Here is a 20,629-nt window from a genome sequence, read left to right as displayed (position 1 = left end):
GAAATGTTTAAAATTTCACCAGAAGATTAAATAAAAGCGTAATCACTTCTAAGTACGAACTTTATTTACAACGAATATAAATAAATTATACACTAAATCTTTCAACAAAAGAAAGATATCTACTACACTACTTTAAATAGTAGCTTACGACGACAAACATGAATTACCTTAAAATTACAAGTATTAGGTATTTGAAGATACTCAAAGCTGATTTTCTACAAAAATTATATACATATATTTTATGCAAACAAAGCTCTATTTATAGCGTCATGGTATCAGGGTATTCTTAATTAAAAACACATTATTGTCAAGACAAATTCTAAACTATGAATATCAGTATTCTTATAAATTAACAGTTCTCCAAAGAAATGGCGAAGAAGGTGAAATTCTATTCTAAGTACGGCTATATAAGGCAACTATGCCAATATACCGCCCGCTAACAACCTTACGATCTAATTTAGTTCTAGCACTACGAGTGAAAAGATTTATACATCTTGTAGCGTAAATTTTTAATGACTAGTTGATGTACCTATTTTATGTAACCACAGAAAGCTAAGATATCTTTTGGTGTAGACTTATCTTTGGCATGAAAAAGATTGTAGAAAATGGTCGAAAATGATAAAATTGGCTGAGATATTTAATTGGTTAAAATAGTAGTATTTAAATTAGAAGAAATATTGTAAAGAGAAAGAAGAAGAAACACTGAAATATATATTAATAATGTAAAATATTTTTTAAGTCAAGAAAATAAATCTTTAATTTTTCTCTCAAGTTTTCGATACACTCAAGAATATTTTCCGCAAATATAGTAGGTAAGTATAGTGTTATGAAGAAAAGTGTTCTTGGTGGCTGATGGTGCACTTCTAAACTGCTAAAGTACAGCTTTGCCCAGTTAGGAAAATTCTTCGGAGGGTTCGATGTTATATTAAGTCAATTGCAGTAGTGTTCCTCAGTGGTGAGCCTGCAGAGCTGGCAGTCAACGCGGCAGCACCAGTGGTAGCGGCAGTGGCAGCGTTCTAACCGCGACGTTCTGACCGCCCGCCTGCCGCGCCCGCAGCACAGCCGGCCGCAGCCGCCGGCACCGGAACCCAAGCTCGCGTTGCATTGTCTGTAAGTTTATCATATTTTAATAGGTATTGAGGCTAGTATATTGAGGTTTCTTTTCAATAAAAAAATAGATATTACATTCAGTCTAAAATTACGGCATATTATTCAAATCGTACTACATAGTTCCAAATAGGAAATAGTTACTGAGCTAAAAAACATTGGAATTGCGAATGCGAAAAAACATTTATTTCCACTTTCCACATATTTGTCTTTGCCAATGTCCCTGCGTAATTTGATTTTGCCTACTAAATAGGACGAAGGAGCAATACGGAAAGTCTTTAAATAATAAGCGATATCATGTCAGATGCCATAAGGAGACTTGAGTTAAATCTGACACCAGTGTTTTAGCAATCGATGAGAAGACGTTATTATAGCTCGATCGTTCATACCTGCCATGAGTGCCCAGCGAGCCGGCAGCGGGGTCGGGCTCGCAATAATCCGGGCTGGGCGTGACGTAGCGCAGGCGCGGCCTGGCGCGGCGCGCCTGGCGCCGGCGCGCGCGCAGCGGGCCCGCGCGGCCGGTCTCGGCCGCCAGCGCGGCCGCCACGCGCGCCAGCGCCGGCAGCGCGCGCCAGCACGTGCGCACCGAGCACGAGCCCGACACGCCGTGGCACGTGCACTTGGTACGCATGCCGCTTGATACCATCTATTTAGGAATATAAGTAAGGTGATACTATATTAACATTTTTATCGAGCCATTGTACCTGTTTTCACGAATAAATGAATTTTGAATTTGAATTTGAATTTGAATTTGAATTTGAATTTGAATTTGAATTTGAATTTGAATTTGAATTTGAATTTGAATTTGAATTTGAATTTGAATTTGAATTTGAATTTGAATTTGAATTTGAATTTGAATTTGAATTTGAATTTGAATTTGAATTTGAATTTGAATTTGAATTTGAATTTGAATTTGAATTTGAATTTGAATTTGAATTTGAATTTGAATTTGAATTTGAATTTGAATTTGAATTTGAATTTGATACGTCGCTGAATAAAATTCCATACAAAACCTTCGAATAATTTATTGTGAATAATGTAGATTTATTTACTAGCAGTTGCCCGCGGTTTTCATGCAAACTTGCTCCTCCTATTTAATCACTCATTTTCGTTCTAGAAAGCACCCTCCTATAAAACTTCAAGTTACTTTTATCTGCAGTTTTATCTCTGCGTTGATAATCCAGTCATTGATAGATAGGTATTTCAATTACCTTTCTTCCAAAGCGGTAGTTCAGCAGATTAGCGGAGGCGATGAGGGGGCGCAGGCGTTCGAGGCGCGTGCGCAAGTCCACTTGCGGGTCGAAGCGAGGGTCGTCGGCCGCCATGCGGTACTCGATATTGCGGTAGCGGGAGCGGGAACCACGATCTTCATATTCGTATCTGTATAGATATAGTAAAAAATACTTGTTTATGTTTTATTCATTTATTATAAAAACATTAGACACAGATGAGTTTAGGTAGTAACCTCGTACCTTTTAGTTCGTGGAATGTCCATCGCCCAGGTAGGTACATTTTTGTATTCGAAGTTATGGATAAGCATTTTTTATACTACCGAGAAGACAAACAAGTATGCGAAGTGGCCACAGTCTATGGAAGCCTGCAACACCAGGAATACGCACGCGCGTTGCCTACATATGGCCTAGTCTTTTAGCATAGTACCCTGTTATTACACTGCCTCTCTCTCTCACCTTTCAAACCAGAACACAACATTTTGATAAATGCTATTTTTGATAAATGAAAATACCTGTCTCTGAATCGTTTTCTCGTCGGCCTCCCGCGGCGCGGCGAGCGTGGTAGCCTCTTGCGGCCCCGGCGCCCTTTCTTCCCTTTTGGGGGCACCGTCGTGTTCGGCGGCTCTGGCTGGTCATCCACCAGTATCACCACAGGGGGCGCGGTCGTCGGCTCCATGGTTACGGTCGTGCTGGACTCGGTGGTCGTTGTACCTACTTCGATGACATCCTCGATATTTCCGTCTCGAACATCGATTTCGTGTGCGTCTAGAAACTGTTTTGCAAACCTGGTGACAAAATGGATAAATTTGTCATTTTTCATTTCCCTTAAATTAACCAAATTTGAATTTGAACAACCTCAAATTAATGATAGGTACCTTTCTGCCCACTGGTAGTTATCACTACATCCTCCCCACTTGAATCTAGTGTGAGGTTCAGCCGGTGTGATTTGAGCTTGCCTCGGCGGTCGCGGCGGGGCCCTAGGAGGTGCCGCGCAAGAGCAGGCTGGTAGGGAGCCGGCGGCGCATGCCCTCGCCACGGACCACGCCAGGGCCGCCGCGGATATCGCGTACACGTACGCCTGTTCGCGAGTGCCTGCCAAAGAAAATTATCATCAGCCGCTAACAATCTAATCGCGATCTTGATAGAGCCCGCACGCATCCTCAGCTAGCTGAACAATAGCTTATCACAGAGGATATCAACGAGGATCGCGCGCGAGTGCACAGCTCACGATATCGCTGTCGTCCCCTGCGCCCGCCTGCCCACACCCCCCGCATGATCCACGCTTGATTCATGCGTGTAATTAAATCTTTTGTCCGTCGTTCTGTAGTCCGTCCCTTGCCGCTGATCGCATTGTATGGCGAACCTCCGATAAAATTCTTAACATACTAAAGATTACATCTGAAGAAAGTCAGTTTCATCAATAAGGATTTGTAGACTGATTTATTTTATACGCATAGCAGGATCTAAATCCGACGATAACAAATTATAAATATGTTACGCTATCAGATCTATTGTCTAGAATAGCAATTCATATTTTTTTCGGTAATATCGGCTGCGGTCTCTTAATGAGGGCAAATTTTATATTTAAAAAAACGAAATTGTATTATTTTAGTATATGAACGAAATTAGGCAGTTAAGAGACTTAATGAAACGTTATTTGCCGTTCATTACCACAACAACCGCAGACGTTATTCGCTTCGTAAAACTTTTAATTAAAATGTATCAAGCCGGGAGCACTCCAAAGATTCCTAACGGTTTTGTTTGTAGCCGACAACAACGTTCCGTGTCAATTAATTTCCTAAAGTGGGTAGACGCTCGAAGTGGTGACCAAAAACAATGCGCCGTATTTCGTTCGTAGACGGCATCCGGTCGTAGCACTCGTAGCGTCGTAGCCGTAGCGAGCGCAGCGCACTCGCTGCCAACTGCACAATACCGACAACCATGCTAAAACTAGAAAAACTTCGCCATTGTTTGTCCTCTTTTCTATTTCTAACTTTTAGTCGTTTTTCATAGTCGCTCCTGTAACGCTGATTGTAGACGACTGATGCGAAAAAGAAGTTCATTTCTTTTAGGTTTTATCTTTTATCTACAAAGGCGGAGTAAGTTCTAACAAGATATGAAATGGAATAACAAAGGCGTCTTGTCTGTGATAGATCTCTCTGACTACGACGAGCCAAATTTTTATTTATTTACTTATCTTTGTAACGAAAACGAAATACTTATTTATTTTTGCTTTGAAATGAAGTTGATTTAGTTAAGTTATGATGTTTCGCCGCTAAATATACTATTGGACGAACGAGTAAAATTAACTTAATCTTTTCTAAATAATAAGGAAAACACGGTATCCAGTGTGTGTTGCTCCCTAATCTGGATTGTGCAGCTCAAGTACATCTAATGCTCTTTTGCCTGGCGTTTCGTGATACAAGTAGCTGTTTTATCGGATACATTTTTCGAAAGGATCAATAGCGCACCGGTGGTCACGTCACGGCGCTCACGACATGTTGTGCAGACACCACGGAGGTACCACAAATTGAAGAAGACACAAAAACTTCATCTAATAAATTAATAGACTTCGTCACACAAAACTTTTTTTATTTAATTGTCGTGATTAGCATATTCTCGCATAAATATATTTATGAGAGAATGTGCTAATGGTCAATGAATAGGCTCATAAATAGTATACACCATTACTATTTAAATTAATAAATATCAAAGTCTATGTATGTTATATGAATTGAATAAAATAAGCTTTATTAAAAATACCATTAGTACATACCTATAGACGATCCACTCAAGGTTTTTTAAGCTTTTAACTAGGTACAAATCTGAGCAGAAACATATAGGAGATTTGTGGAATAACGTCCATAAATCACTTGCCGGGGATGTGAAAGATATTTTTGTCAAGAAGCTGATATCTAAATACAAGTATTTCATTTCGAAAGAGTTTCAAAAATATTTCCTTTTGGATACCGCGTTGACCGAGCGCTGCATATGAGCTTTTCTATATTCCTCTTCTTTGTGCCAGAGGGCCGCGCCATCGTCGGATCGCGTGTTGTCTTTCTTCCTTATTTAATCATTTCCTCCCTTTTCGCGTCCATAATTTTGTCGTTATTGGATGAACTTTTTACCGCGCATGCAAATGGGCAATACCTATTTTAGAATGGAATCTTGGAATATTAATAATTTTCGTGTTTTGTCGCAATAATTTTCGTCGAAATTATACCTTGTTGGTAATTATCATTCGATAATATTATTCTCAATGAAGTAATAAAAATATTGTTATGATAAATAACAATAACTAAATCTTTACGATATATATTTTTTTCGGCCTTTGACATACAAAGTGATTCAAGAGGCGTGACTATAAATGGACATCAAATATTTCTATCCACTTGTAAATTAAATGCGAAACAATAGAGTAATTTTAAAATTAACTGCCCATGAAGCAATAAATAAACGGTGGATGTGACATGTGAATAAAAAGAGCGGTCGCGGTGCGGAACGAGCGGCGTGGCGGGCGGCGCGGCCGAAGAAAAGCGCTGTCGTCACGGCGGCCGCGCCCGCACAATGCCTGCCACTGATTTAAAACACTCGACAAACTTGCCTTCCCTTATCTTTCATTACCATCGGAACTTCTAGCCGCTCCAGACGGAACAGAATGCATAAGTATGCGGTTTAAATAAATTGAACAAGTGCCTACTTTATGTAGCGGAAATATCTACAGATACTTATTTCAAGGCAGCTCGAAAGATAGGCGTATTTTATAATTGGATTATTCAGATTTCTCCAAGTAAAAATTATTTAGTTGCCGCCTACTCATAAAACGTATAACCCAAGTCTTAATAAAAATACCTATGTAATGTAATATGTATACGACAACGCGAGATAAACGCGAAAATATTTTCCTTCGCTGTTTTCGAATAATTTATTGTAGAGTCTCACGCGAGATGATGAAAGCTCGTGTAATAAAAGGAAAATGTTATTCGCATTTTCTTTTGATTACAGTCGAGATAATAGACGGTAGACATCAGAAGACAGATTGACAATGAACTTCAAAGTTTCATTGAAGCATGGTTGACCAAGTTCGCTCACAAATAATCTCGGCGACATCAATAGGGTTGTTTTGTAAGTAATTGACCACTACAAACGGCCCATAGCTCATATATTCAACGCAATTCAACGTGATATTAAATTGCCGCAGTTATTGGATAGGCACTGAAGAGCTGAATCCGAAGTAAGCTGACACCAATCAGGGATGACATGCGTTACAGTGCTCTCACACCTAAGGATGTCGAAGTCCGTGCGAAGTGGAAATAGTAGAAACGCTAACTCGGTTTTGACGTTAGAAGTGAGCAAGTCAGGACAAATCTTGGGTGCTAGTTCGACGGCGAGACAGTTCCACCGTTCACCGACGTTTGCGACGAGAGAAGCCACCCACACGTACATACACGCTGAGGTTACAAATAGTCTGTGTGTTACAATTAGATAAATGAAAGTGAAATTACCAGTGAGCAAGTCAGGAGAAAACTTGGGTGCGAGTTCGACCGCGGAGCAGTTCCACCGTTCGCCGACGTTGGCAGCGAGGCAAGCGGTCCTGGCGAGGCGCGCGGCCGCCGTTACGTGCGGCATGGCGCTGGGCTGCCGGCGGCACGCGCGCGCTTGCCCGCCCCATAGCGCGCCGCTGCGCCGCGCCTCGCCGCACTCACTCTCGGTCCAGTTGCCTTCGCTCTCGTGCAAAGCTCTGAAGCAAGAAGGTTCTTAGAATCATACTATTTCCTTTATTCGATGCTTCTTAAGGAAATGGTGGTCTTTTGTTGTCTTCATCATAATCATGACTTTCTTATTCCGTAAAATAAAACACTATAGATCTTTAATTCAAATAATGATTCAAGACTTGGTTTTTGACTGAAAGTTGCCTGGTTCATTGGTCCTCTGAAAAATCGTCTAAGAAGATGAATAATTCTGATTATATACAAAAAATATTGTGAGATCCTGAATATTAAAACTATTTTTATACTTTGTAAAAGTATTTATTTCATAAATTACACATAGTAAATACTGTTGAACACACTTTAATCGAACAACGTAGTTGTATGATTCTTATTCGATTATTATTTATTCTACTTGCCCTTTGCCATATTATTTTTTTCGTAAGCTCCTTCGTATCCGTGTCCCCTAGCAAGTTCATTTTCAGCTTTAATTTGTACTCAAGTAGGACCTTTCTGACAAGTCCAATAGGTATATTAAGAAGTTCCAAAATACTGAATAATTTTCTTCTGCTCTACATATCTGCTCTACATATCTTCTCTATATTCGATTCATTATAATTAATATGAAGCTGGTTTCCTAAAGTACCTACCTATACTAATAATTTTGTTGCGGCTGTGCACGCACTTTTTGCTTTGCTTTATAGGTAATAGATTCAAAAATAACTATGTAGTGCGATAGTATCTACACAAGAACAGTGTTGTATTAAAATATATAGTTTAAAGATTTTACTTAAATGGTTATTTATTAATTTTATATCCGTCTGCTTTAGAAGTGGAACGTGACGAGTCCGGACGCCTGGTGGACTCGGGACGCGAGCCGCGCTGGAACGCCTCGCACATCTCATACAGATAGTTGGGGAGGAACTCCGCGGACTCCCCTTCCCTTCGCCGCAGCGCGCGGTACGCGTCCCGCAGCGTGGGCTTTGGGGCGAGGCGCAACTCCAGTTCCACAGCCGACGGAAAATGCGCCGCCAACGAGTACACTATCTCCAAGTCCGAAGGCGGCGGGCTCAAGTGACGGTAGTTACATACTTTGTGCAGAAAATACTCCGACATACTCATACGTGAACTTCCCTCGTCGTATTTCCCCAGTTTCATGTCGTACAACACTGACTTCTGTCTATCTGGACCCCAAAATTCCTGCTCGAACGTAGCGTAAAAACTCTCGACATCTTTAAACTCACTCCGAAAACACCGAGCCCACATCAAAGGTACTCCATCGAGACAGGATATTATAAAAGCCAACTGTTTTTCTGGGGACATTTTTAGCTCGTCGATAAAATATTTAACATTTTCCAAAAAATCCATTGGATGAATGTCACCGTTGTCATCAAAGTGCGGTCGTCTGTTGATCGAGGCAACGATCCAGTCGCTGAGTTCCTCTGACGTTATCTGTATGGTCTGCCTGCTGCCCCTCTCGTCGTCGATCTCTACTATTTTAGGGCGATCTCCAAATCGCGACGAGGACGCCCTGTCAAAGGCAGCTTCAGTTTTTCCTAAATTAGGAAGTGACATGTGACTTCGTAGCCTAGATGAAGGCATGTCCTTGTAAATATCTTCTTGACTGGAAAATCTTACACCGAACCCCAAGGTCGTCGGTTTAAATATGGAAGACATCGGACTTCCGTAGGCCATTGGTTCTGATGTTTTAGAAACTTCCTCTTTTAGAGAGTCCCTCCGAACTGAAGAGGACAACTTGTCAACCATTTCCGACAGGTTCGTAACCGACGTTCTGATCTGCCTCAGGTCTACAAATAAACTCATCTCGCGGATTGAGTTATTGTTTTCATTGTGTATTTTAAACACATTTTAGCCCAAACATTATTCAGGAATCTGAAAATATTGATGAAAGTTATTTACTAAACACAATAAGAATATTACGCAGCGCTTATACCTAGTCCCTAATACTTATTCTTGAGTGCTGTTGCAGTGTAACTTAAATGAAATAACTTTTTTATTCTGTTGAGCTACCAAGCAACATAATAAATAAGAAAAGTTAATGAAAATTACCTAGTCGTAAATTTAGTATTCAATATTTAGTTCTGCTGAAATTTTGCAAAAGGTAATAAAAATTGATACTTTATGCTAAGTTTACCTTTGTGTAACTATAAGATTTCAAAGTACTTATGTATTTACCGTCATTTGTTAATTTTAGGGAGATAGGTGATACATTATAATGAAAATTCAGTACCATATAATATCGGAAGGTAGGTACCAGTTCGGAAAAAGTTTTGTTTTGGGTAACAAATTAAAAAACCAAATCTATTTCTGAAAAGTGAGTAACGATAAATTACTAGTCGTGTGCTGAAAAGTGTAGCGCGGCGTGGGTGCGTAGCAACTTCGTAGCGAAATGTAGCTTACGTGCGGCGGCGGCGGGCGGGCAGGCTTGACTGGCCTCGAGGGATGCCGTGCCGCACTTGCCGGTTTTTATATTCCGTTTTACCTCATGATAACTGGGTTATCATACACGGAATATTAAATTTCATTGACGTTTTGTCGTGCCTGCCAAGGACACGCGTTGCCGATGGCACCGTTTCCAATTCGATGGGGGATGCTTTGTGCGAATTTTGGGTCTCTACAAACAGTTGCGTGTCTAAACGATTGTAGTGTTATACAAGTTGCTCAATGCGTGAGTAATATGTACAATGTAATTTAATTCCGAACTTGTGAGCGATGAATTGACGTCGTCCTTTGATGTTTCTATGAATATTCCCGGTACGTATTTGCCACAAAGTTACAACACAGTTCATTATTGATGCATTAGTTCCGCGGTCCTCGGCACCTAAACGCTCGATTGCGGCCAGTCTGAGTTAAAAATAAAAAGTATATAAAACATAGCCTTTATTTTTCTTTGTGCAATTTTGACTAAAAATTAACTTTGTAAGTACTAAATGATCTCAAAAACTGGAAGGAACTCAATAAAATAGGAGACTGAAAACGCGAAATTAATTTAGTTTCACTTGCTAAGTCGATAGCCGGTTAATGCCATGGGGAACTGTACACGCGACGTCATGACTTACAACGTTAAATTGCTGAACACAAATTACGAGTAAATGCTTTGAGACGTTGCAGAAAGCAGAAGTAAATTAAAGCTTTGTTGTTTATTTATTTTGGTATGTTACAATTAGTCAATTACATACTCAATGTGTTTATTGGGTTTCATAGTTCAGTTGAAGCAATTGGGACTTGAATTTGGTAAACGCTAGCATACCTAAGTAGATTAGGCTCTGGGCAGTGTGACTGCGTGAAATGGAATTACAGCGTAGACCGCTCAACTACGTAATGGCAATTGACTCCGGACATGAAGTCACGGTTGCGAGCACAAAGCTTCCGTAGTCCTAGCCGCGTCTCTATTATGGTTAATTCATGTGGAATGCAATTGTTCCGAGCCGGTCCGATGCCGGAGCCGGCGGCGTTATCGCATTCGTCACGCCGCGCACGTGTATCGTGGATCTAATAAAATAATTCCCGTATCAAATTTTACGCGTCTATCTCGATCTAGGAGACAAAGGATGCCGCGGAGGGTAGAACATTCGCTTTGTCATAACTGGTCGCCGCACAAAAGATCACCAAAGCTTTTTGCTCGCTCGCTTTGTGTTTTGTATATGCAGATAATTTTTAAATAGGTCGCCGCGCTACAATGTAAAATTATTATTCGAAACTTTTCTACGAGGGTTAATACGCAAAAAGGTACAAATGATCACGGCACGTTTGGAACGTGCCAGGATGGTCGTACGAAACATTCGACGTGGAACAAATCAAAGCGAAATAATTTTAGCGAAATCCGTTAGGGATTTTATTGACGCTTTAAAAGTTACTCAATAAACCTTGAGGAACTGAATTTAGCAATAAAATTATTTAGGTTTTAAAAATTAGTTACTTACCTACTACCTTAACGTAAGAGCGTAAAGCTAGTAATATCAAAAATCATTCAAGAATCGTTCATATTCAACCCACGATATCAGCGACAAAAAATTGCAACAAAGCGACAAATAAATAGCCAGTTGTTGTCCGAAAGACAGTGAAAATTCATTTTAAAGGTTTGTAAATCCCACGGGAGCGGCAAAAACGGCCAAAACACGGCATTACCAAGCTGACGCTTGCAGCCGCGCTTGATTTCGCTTTAATGATGATTAAATGCAGTATGATTGCCACGCGTGTGTGTTCGGCTCGTTCTGCACCGCCCGCGGCCGGGGAACTTTAAAGAAAGCTTAAAAGAACGTGACTTTCGTGCTGCGGCTTATAATAAATAGCACAGTTCAGGGCGTGACAAAAAAAAACCTTGTCAATGAATCACGAAGGCTTATGTAGGCTCCAGTCGAGTTACGTCCTAAGGCTTTGAGATTATAGAATATTGATTGCTACAACAAAATGCACTTAAAATCAAGCATGAAAATTGAGGATCCAAGGTACCTTGGATCCTCAATTTTCACGTACCTAAGGTAAATAAGGAGGAGTATTGTAAACACTCTTTTCGCGCTGGGTCTTCAAAATGTCGTTTCATTTCCGAGCCCACATCGTCTCATTGCAGCAAGAGTACCTAATCTCATTGTATAATTGCGTATATTACCGAAAGAAATCTCAATTTGTTACAATCAGATGCAAGGGGCCCAGGACAGGCCCCGTGGCGTCGCAGCAAGCCACCGCGCTTCATTACACACGGGACAATGATACCCTAATTATGAACCATTCGACACAGCCACATTTACTCTATAACTAATGCCTGTTATTAATCAAGATCAGCCGTTTCAATTCCCCGCACGACTAATAATACCCATTGACTTACATCGTAACTACATACCTACAAACGGCAATCAGTTTCTGTTATTGACTTCGAGATTAGGGTTATGGATTTCATGATTTTCGTGTTATTAGCACTAAATTATATTCAGCCTAACGCAAGCTTTCTTTAATCAATAGGATGTCTTGTGTGTCTTGTGTGTTGTGACTTTAATATAAGTTATGATTTGTCTCCATAACAATGATACGCTAACTGCGTGAGGAACTCCTGAATTCGCGGCAGCTTTCATGTCTGTGACATACTTAGCAGACAAACTGCAGGAGAGCCACCTTCGCTGGTACGGCCACGTTTTGCTTAAAATACCAAATTACGTAATGAACCAATGTGCTGCTATGTCCACTCGACGGTTCTGATCCAATAGCTTGTCCGTGAATCCTAACATCTCCAAGAATATAGTTACATAATTATACTTTCTTTTTCTTCTTCAAGAATGAAACTACAAAACAAAATATCTACACGTTTGCTCACTGAAAAAAAAATAGAGGTCTAGATCTAACATTCGCTGAAATGATGGTCTATTTATAATTCTCACGTAAGATATTAACGCTTGAATATAATAATAATAACGGAATGTTATCCTGGGTTTCGAGCCCATTCTGGGTACAATTCATGAATATCTATTACTTAGTATAATTACATGCATAATTTTCAATGTATATTCCGTACACGCGTCGGCAAATCCCTTTCCCGGTCCAAATATAGGTAAACGGGCGTCAAGTAGGAAGCCGGAATAATTGAAACAAATGCAAGGATTATTCAACAAATTGTCCAATACAACGGCGATTTGTCTAAGTCGAGGCGTTGAAACGAACAATTGTAAGTTTATTGTTATTAATTCGAAATTGTGGTGATGGTGACAGGACATTTATACAGGAAGTACTTCGTATAAAGGATTTTTAGACATAGACGGTATAGAAACAATCTTCTCAAAATGAAATTTGGAGATTGTTTTCTAATAACTATCTATAGTAGGATATCGTTAATGCGGATTTCAGAGTCAACTTGAAAACCTGTGAAAATCCTAAGGATTTTAAAGCTTTTCGTGTTTCGGCTGAATTAAAACGCAATTTTTTTAAATACTTCAGATGACGTTCAACCGATGTATTTCCTGTGTAGTTTGAATATTTTATTTTGCAATAAAATGTCCGTGACTACTCGGTATTTATTTGCGAAATGTCTCGTCTGGAGCGAAACACGCGTCGATAAATCATGTCGAATTTAATCCAATGTAAATGGCGGTGTTGCAGATTTGCATTCACTATAATACCTGTTTTATAATACCTAGTTTTTTCTGCGATCCGAGGGAGGAGGTCGCTTCGAGGGCTCCGTGCCTTATCTTGTTGTTCGTAAGCGTTTTACAGTTCAAAATTAAAAGCAATGTAATTTTATTAATATTGAAACTATTATATAGGTTCTCACTATACTAACTTTAGAAAGATTCGTTTTTAGATATCATGCGTATTCACGCATTAGGTATACTCATACCTAGTCATTATTTGAGCTTGCGTGTAACAACACGTTTCACCTCTTACCATAAGACCTCATCTCTGCTGCTCATTATTAATGAATCACATATTTTTGTGATTATTTTTATCTGTTTTAAATTATGAAATAAGTATCAATAATTATTAACAAAATTATTAATGAACTAAACTAACATTATTAATACATGAGAAATAGAGTTTGGCGACTATAGTCTAAAAATATAATATAATAAAGTATTAACTTGAATATACATATAAGTATTTATTTTTAGTGACGTGCCTAGGCGTTAAATGATAAATTATAAGTATAATCATTTTCTAATAAGGTCATCGTAGCTGCGTCGTAGTTCGTTGAGATTATAGCGTTAGGCGGGCGGGCGCACGGCGGGAGGGCGGTTTGGAGACGCGCGTGAGTCAACGCTCGCGCCAGACAGCGCGCCGCCCCCCACGCCTCACCCTGCGAACTTCTCGCAATTATTCATTAAATTAATCACCAATAACGCCATTGTCAGTGTTTTAATAAAATTATTTTATTATACAAATCTACTACGGTACATTACGGTATTTAGGAAAATGTGAAGCATACACATTGTTCACGATACTTGGTACACTTTCGTCATAATCTGTGACTAGTAAATAAAAATGTACTCTCGTATCTGTGACCTAACCTAACCAATCAATAAAAAAGTATTACAAGTTATTGGTAGTCACAGTAGTCACAATTTGTAGTACCTAGATACCTAAGACTTATCTTATTTTCGATTATATTATTTGTTCAGCTCTACCCATAATATGCCCTTGTTTAGCGAGACTTTTTCAAGGATTCACTTATATAATACTTCCAGCTAGCACGTTCAAATAAATATATATGTAAGTAATTTTATTTTTGAGATATTAGAAAAAAAATATTTTATCTTAACATACTAGAATATGTTTAGAACTAGTGTTATCAGATTACACTCATCAAACAAAGCTAACAGCGAACAAAGTACTTAAATAGTCATCGGACAAAGTTGACTAATGAGCCATACTTCAAAGAGGCTGCCGTCGATACGGCCGACCAAGAAATCCGTGACAAAAATAAAAGCTAAACGAATGTGGCGAGGATGTCGGTAATTTATGAATTTGTCAGGACAAACCGAGCATCGGCGGCGGCGGCGTAAATAAAACGGCGGTGCGGATAAATTTGTGTCAGATCAAATGAGGCGTGCGCCGCGATTTGTTGCACTTATTGCTACCGCGAGCAGAGCCGCAGCCCCTTCGCCTGAAACTAAACAATACTTTGTTTGCGTAGGGTCACGTCTTCCACCTTATGTTTGGATAATATTTATCAACGCAACTTTAAAACAACTGTGAAAATGACTGATGAATAAACAACTTTCATCAGGCGTGAAACGTGCACATGCAGTGTACGCTACATTGTTTATTATGTTAGTTACCTACTCAGATACATATCAAAGTGTCTACATTATTTTTATACATTAGCTGACTGTAGGTTAAGTTAGGTATAACTGCTCGGCCTATTCTCTATCGAGACTTCCTCAATTCTGCTGAGTACATCCCTAGGAGTGTTATGTGCAGCATGCTCACAGATGTACTCACGGCCAACACAGTCTCATTCAACTGTCTTGTAAATATTCAAATCGTTTATTTACATTGGTCAATCTCAGTTTTCCTCTATAACATGGGAAGTAATAAAGTTTCGTTTAACAAGATCACACATCTGGAAAATACACGTGGAAATCGATTTACTGCCTTGAAATTGACAAAGGTTAAAGACGATAATTTCTCAAGATTATTGCTAAAACTATTGCATAGACATTTTAAAAACATTTGGACTTAAGGTCCTTCGGACCTTTGGTTTAGTTTTTAAGAGTTATGAGTTTGAAAAAAGTCATAGGAAGAGTCAGGAAGCACTAAATCAAAATCAAAATCAAATCATTTATTCAGAAATTAGGCCTTCACAGGCATTTTCACGTCATAATCTAAATTAAATGATGTTTATCAAAGCTACAAACTACTAGCATTTCGGAACGACCACTGCTGAGAAGAAATGCCGAAAGAAACTCATTCAAACAGTGTTGGTCCCTATTATGCCAGAAGGGCTTACCATTATTTAAATATAAATATAATATACTACATAGGATACACAATAATAGGATTTGAACCTAGGAATCTTCGGTTATCTAGGATAAGAATCCTAATAGTGCTTCCTAATTTTAATGCAACCGATCTGCAACATTGTTTGGTGAAAGAAATTATGGTGATAAAACCGCACTGTAGTCGAAGATTTATCATCTTGGTTATGTAAAATGTAGAAGGCCCTTGTTGTACGTTTTACATGATGACCACGACGCTCCATAATTAAATACGTACCTCACCTTTACGCTATATCTACTTATATCGATACCGAACGATACTTTAGTTACCCACAGGCCCACAGTAACACGTGAAATCTTATCCTCTTGCTCTCAAGTTCCGAGCTCGATTGCACCAACTTTCGCCCCGAAACCCTTCACGTCAAACTTGGCCTGACGCCGATGTTGCGGGCTTTCACTCAAGTTTCCGCTTTTAAAATGATTGTTCCCTCTTTTAAAACAAGTTGGTACAAGGTATATGACTGGTTATGTTCGGTAAATTTACTCTAATTACTTAGCAATTGATCTAACTAAAATTATACTTACATCATTTTATATGGACGCAACCGACAGGACAAGGTCAAAATATTTTTGTCTCTTAAATATTTACGAGGGACAGAGGACAACTACATAGGTACATTGTATTGTTTTCGGTGATCCTTACTTAACATACTTTATTGTAAAAGGAAAACTGGCGTCCTTTGTCTCGGGGAAAACATAAAACCTGAACACCGTATATCGGACACAGTCCTATAAAATAAATCTGGCAAAGTGGCTCGTATTTCACCTTCGCCCGCAGGCATATCACGAGCACACGTACGGCGGACGGGGGATTTCAATAAAAATCACAATCGTAAAAACTAAGACGGCAGCCATATAAAAATACCTAAGAGAGCATTAAGAGCCGTCCCCTAATAATAGGTCCCGCCAGATGCACGGGACGGCCGCCTGGAAAAGTCACGATGGGAACTCGAGCGAGCCAAATTATTTTTTTCGGTCTGCCACACACGGCCCTTGCTAACTCAGCGAAAATGCCCAGCTCCTCAGCGGATCACTTACACGACATTTTTACCTCCTATAGAGCTGGGTGGTCACGGACGACTTTTACAGCGTTTATGTTTACAGCGTGGTCTATCTAAATAATTAGGTACCTTGTCCTTTAGATTGCGTGGTTTTGATCTATTTCACGGAAAAACCTTTTACAAAAGACCAGATGTTCTCGCTGAGTATAGACATTTTGGTTTCTTCTGAAAACTAATTGGAAATCGATATTGTTAAATGTACTCTTGTATAATTTTATACTAGTTCGCTCTAGCTTGTATAATTTTATTTTAGTTCCATGGCTCTTCTAATCTACATTGTGTTTGTGAGAGTTTTTACTGCAAGGATATAGTAATAGTGTGTGGATCCGGCATTAGAGAAAATTTTGTGGTATGCGCAATTTTACCTTTTATGAATAGAAAAAAATAACAATATGATTATTTATATGTATATTTTACCGTTATGTTTACCTATATGTCCAGTAAAGATTTGTTGTTGAAAGTTTATTAATCCCAGTGGGTGGTGAAGGCAGGTCTTCGGGCAGCTATAACCGTTGGAAATTATAAAGCAGGTGGCTCTTTCCCACGTCAGGAACGGGTCGACTGCCAGTATTACCAGTTATAGACAATATTCCTAAAGTAGGAATGTAATAAAATCTGTTTTTAAGGCGTGGGAGCAGGTGCCACTGCAGGTGTTAACTCCCGTGAAAGTTAAACCTATTCCCATAATATTTTCTCATCAAAGTTGTACAATAAATGAACTACTTATTATAATCGAGTTGAAATATTAAAAATCTTTACGATTACAGATTATTTATGTTACAAACTATACTTATTAAAAGCTACATAATTCTCTCGTCTTTAGTGATCCTATCCTATGATTGATAAACAAAATAACACCTGAGTACAACAATAATCCTAAATTTCTTGGTAAGTATTTCTTGAAAGCATTTTTTTAATTAGGCCCGACGCGACGGCCCAGTGGATAGTAGTGACCACTCTTAGTAGAGTTAATATCAATCTCAACTTAAGAATTCCTAGACAACAAGTCCATTTGACTAACAGTGGTTCATATAAAAAAGACAATGCGGTATGCATTTTGTAGGAATTTAATATCCAAATACAGTCAGGCTGCACAAATACAAGCTGCCGGTTTGCATTGCATCGTAATGATGAAATTACGATTGCGGAATTGCTTTGGCGGGATTGGTCCCGGAGTCCCGGCATCCCGGATCGTATTCCGAATATTTTCGGGCGTAATCTCGGGTGGGTATAATTGCTGGTTGTAGCTGAACAACGCCGCTCATTAGTGCAATGTTCAATTAGGGAACGCCAGTGGACGAGCGAGGGCGAGTCGTGCGATTTTATGCCGCGCCGCCACAAACAGTAGCTTGATGAGCAAGTTATCTATCGTAATATTGGTAGTGGGTAAAGATATTGTTTTTATTTATGCAAGAACGAACCACACCACAAAAATTCATGAATACGACCAATTTAGAAATGAAGGAAAACATTTTACCTAATTCAACATTTGATTTATAATAGGTACTAAAAAGGAAGTACAGAAAGAAAAGGATGAAGATTTATATGTAAATATTTTCTGTAATGAACACTACGCTTTCATCAGACATTTTCTCCATGTCGTCTATTTCTGTATCAGGTCAGAAAACCAGACTTGTATTTTCCATTTCTAACATATTTGCGATTTTTAGATTTTTGGTTCAAACTCACTTTTGCGAACAAGTTTTATGAAGAACATTCACCTACCTAGTAATGATATCGCATCGCTATTCGTTTCAATAATCATAATTTACACGGGTTTTAATTCAAACTCGTTCATTTGGAAGTTAAGCTGAAGCAAATATATTTTCTGATAACACTGGATGCTCATCTTAACGGGTTAATATCCTACAGATATTCCCGACGATAATTGAGAGTTTGAATGAACGAATGGCATTGTCCGTGACGCTTTGTGTGAAAACAGTTACATTAGTATTGCAGCCACCCAGTCATCAAAGCTATAAAAATAATTGTCGCATTGGAAAACGCGCTTTATATGGAAATACTACAAACACCGCTATGTAGCCAGACAAGTAATTTTTAATGAAAGGGAAATTCGATTTGGAAAACATTTAAACCGCGAGAAAAAATCGCTGGGGTGGATGAAGGGTTGTTACATAAGACGAGTGTATAAGTACTATATTTGAGTCTGTTTATAGCTCCCAAACCATTATCTTCTATCGAGATTATTTCTGTATTTTTATAATCCACAGTATATTTTATGAGAATTCTTAATCATCCATACTAATATACTCATTGTAATTATTATTAAATGCGAAAGTCTGTCTGTTCGCTTTCACGGCTAAACTGGACCAATTTTGATACACGGGATCTTTAACTACATGGTATACATGTATCTTTAACTACATGGTATACATGTATCTTTAACTACATGGTATACATGTAGTTAAAGATCCCGTTCAAACATAGGCTTCTTTTTTTCTAAAATCAACCTCCTAATTACTATATTTAATATATGATTAATAATTGGTTAAAGTTTTTATGAAAATCATATCGGTTCCGCTTTCGCAGAGAAATTTAATTTTGATTCTTAGGAAAATTGCAAAAGGTTTGGCCGAAGAACGTCAATCAGACAGATTTGCAAATCGTCAGGTATTAGTAATTTGTCACAAATGGTCAGAATGGATAATTTAGATAAAATTGATAAATTTAGGATCATTATGATAATTCAGACTGTAACAATGCAGCTGGATCATTACACGAAGATTAATTTTGATGAAGTCTAATTTTAAAAAGTATGGGATTTTAAAAATAAGTTCAACCATCATAAAAATCTAAAAAAACTTAAATTATTAAAAAGTCTTCACCATAAATGTAATATTTCATGTGGCTGTCGAACAAACATAGCTTTTTTGCGAGCATTTTACCAGTTACTTCTACGTGTCATTTAGTATGGATCGTTTGGACAAGTCCAAAAATGTGTATGATATTATTTATCTTATATCTTTGAAAGCATTGTCATTATCACAGTGTTTCTAATATATATAAGGGCATTGGAATAGTCATCAAAATAAAAAATATGTCAACTAGCCTAATAACTTTTAGTACTTACCAAAAAATATTTAAATCGTTATATAGTAATAAATTTGTAAAGTAGACCCTAACTTTACAAATTACTAAAACGGTTTAAATATTTTTTCGAAAATTACTAACAAATTAATCGCAAGTATTACTAACGGTATAATAATACATTTATTGGTATTAATTATCAATTACAATGATGAATTATTTAAAAACTATTTTAATAAATATACTTACAGCCACCGAATCGCCTCCGTCGAAGTCTGCAAAAACACAAAGAAGAACAAAACCAAAAACACAGTAAAACAACGCATCACAAATTAAAATTCGACATGTGTTGCAAAACGTAACCACCGAATTTCATAAAATTAATAAGGAAAACGAAACAAAAATAAAAAATGTAATTGGCCGAAATAAGTTCGCGTAATATTTGGCGGGAATTTGAAGTTAGAACGCGCGGGGAGCGCTGCGTGTTAGCGCGCGGTCCGGGTGCGTCTGCAAATGAGTGCACATGAACGCGGCGCGGCGCGGCCGCCACTCGCGGCCACTGGTCAGCCGGCCGGCAGCAACGCGCCGCCGCCGCCGCATCGCTCTCCCGCCATAGAATATCTAGCAGATAGATGAGCTAACCTATCTGCTAGATACCCAAATCAAAGAGCTATTTTTGTAGATTGTGAAATTTGGTACGCAAAAAGATTTATGTATATATTTGTGTCGAACACGTGTTCATCACACGGCTGAGGTTCGTGACTATTTTAGATTAATAAAAAGAATTTTTCTGTATTTTGAGGTGACCACCAGTGGCCGTGTTTTATTTTGCTACGTGTAGAAGAAAATATACATATATATACTACTACTAGCTTGTATACATATATATACTATATATATATATATATATATATATATATATATATATATATATATATATATATATATATATATTTATATATATACTA

At 38.4% G+C, this 20,629-nt stretch overlaps 2 protein-coding genes across 3 annotated transcripts; both read right to left on the bottom strand.

The window, feature by feature from the left end:
- Nucleotides 1-54: 54 nt before the first annotated feature.
- On the bottom strand, nucleotides 55-20,244 carry LOC128670140 (protein Wnt-11b-2-like). The gene is made up of 7 exons (XM_053745572.2): nucleotides 19,911-20,244; nucleotides 6,845-7,080; nucleotides 3,215-3,431; nucleotides 2,852-3,124; nucleotides 2,319-2,487; nucleotides 1,497-1,753; nucleotides 55-1,108 (listed from the first exon to the last, which is right to left on the bottom strand). Exons 1-7 carry the CDS (start codon nucleotides 19,985-19,987, stop codon nucleotides 931-933), a joined length of 1,407 nt encoding a protein of 468 aa, XP_053601547.1. The 5' UTR covers nucleotides 19,988-20,244; the 3' UTR covers nucleotides 55-930.
- LOC128670142 (uncharacterized) lies at nucleotides 7,634-9,873 on the bottom strand. 2 transcript variants are annotated; one of them, XM_053745575.1, is made up of 2 exons: nucleotides 9,403-9,873; nucleotides 7,634-8,941 (listed from the first exon to the last, which is right to left on the bottom strand). In XM_053745575.1, the coding sequence occupies exon 2, from the start codon at nucleotides 8,870-8,872 to the stop codon at nucleotides 7,847-7,849; it is 1,026 nt and encodes a 341-aa protein (XP_053601550.1). In that variant the 5' UTR covers nucleotides 8,873-8,941; nucleotides 9,403-9,873; the 3' UTR covers nucleotides 7,634-7,846. The 2 variants fall into 2 exon arrangements, with proteins under 2 accessions (XP_053601550.1, XP_053601551.1); XM_053745576.1 differs by having other exon boundaries at nucleotides 9,470-9,488.
- Nucleotides 20,245-20,629: the final 385 nt, after the last annotated feature.

Source organism: Plodia interpunctella, chromosome 5, assembly GCF_027563975.2.
Source record: "Plodia interpunctella isolate USDA-ARS_2022_Savannah chromosome 5, ilPloInte3.2, whole genome shotgun sequence".
Classification (NCBI taxonomy): domain Eukaryota; kingdom Metazoa; phylum Arthropoda; class Insecta; order Lepidoptera; family Pyralidae; genus Plodia; species Plodia interpunctella.
Note: the sequence above shows the minus strand (reverse complement) of the source record. Positions and strands in the feature narration are given on the sequence as shown.

What these genes read in the sequence shown, in the direction of transcription:
- LOC128670142 (XM_053745575.1), bottom strand. Translation starts at nt 8,872, where the DNA reads ATGAGTTTATTTGTAGACCTGAGGCAGATCAGAACGTCGGTTACGAAC.
- LOC128670140 (XM_053745572.2), bottom strand. Translation starts at nt 19,987, where the DNA reads ATGCGTTGTTTTACTGTGTTTTTGGTTTTGTTCTTCTTTGTGTTTTTG. An exon ending in AACTACCAGTGGGCAGAAAG is followed by an intron (nt 3,125 to 3,214) that starts GTACCTATCATT and finishes TTTTGTCACCAG; the next exon opens with GTTTGCAAAACAGTTTCTAG. An exon ending in TCGCTGGGCACTCATGGCAG is followed by an intron (nt 1,109 to 1,496) that starts GTATGAACGATC and finishes ATAAACTTACAG; the next exon opens with ACAATGCAACGCGAGCTTGG.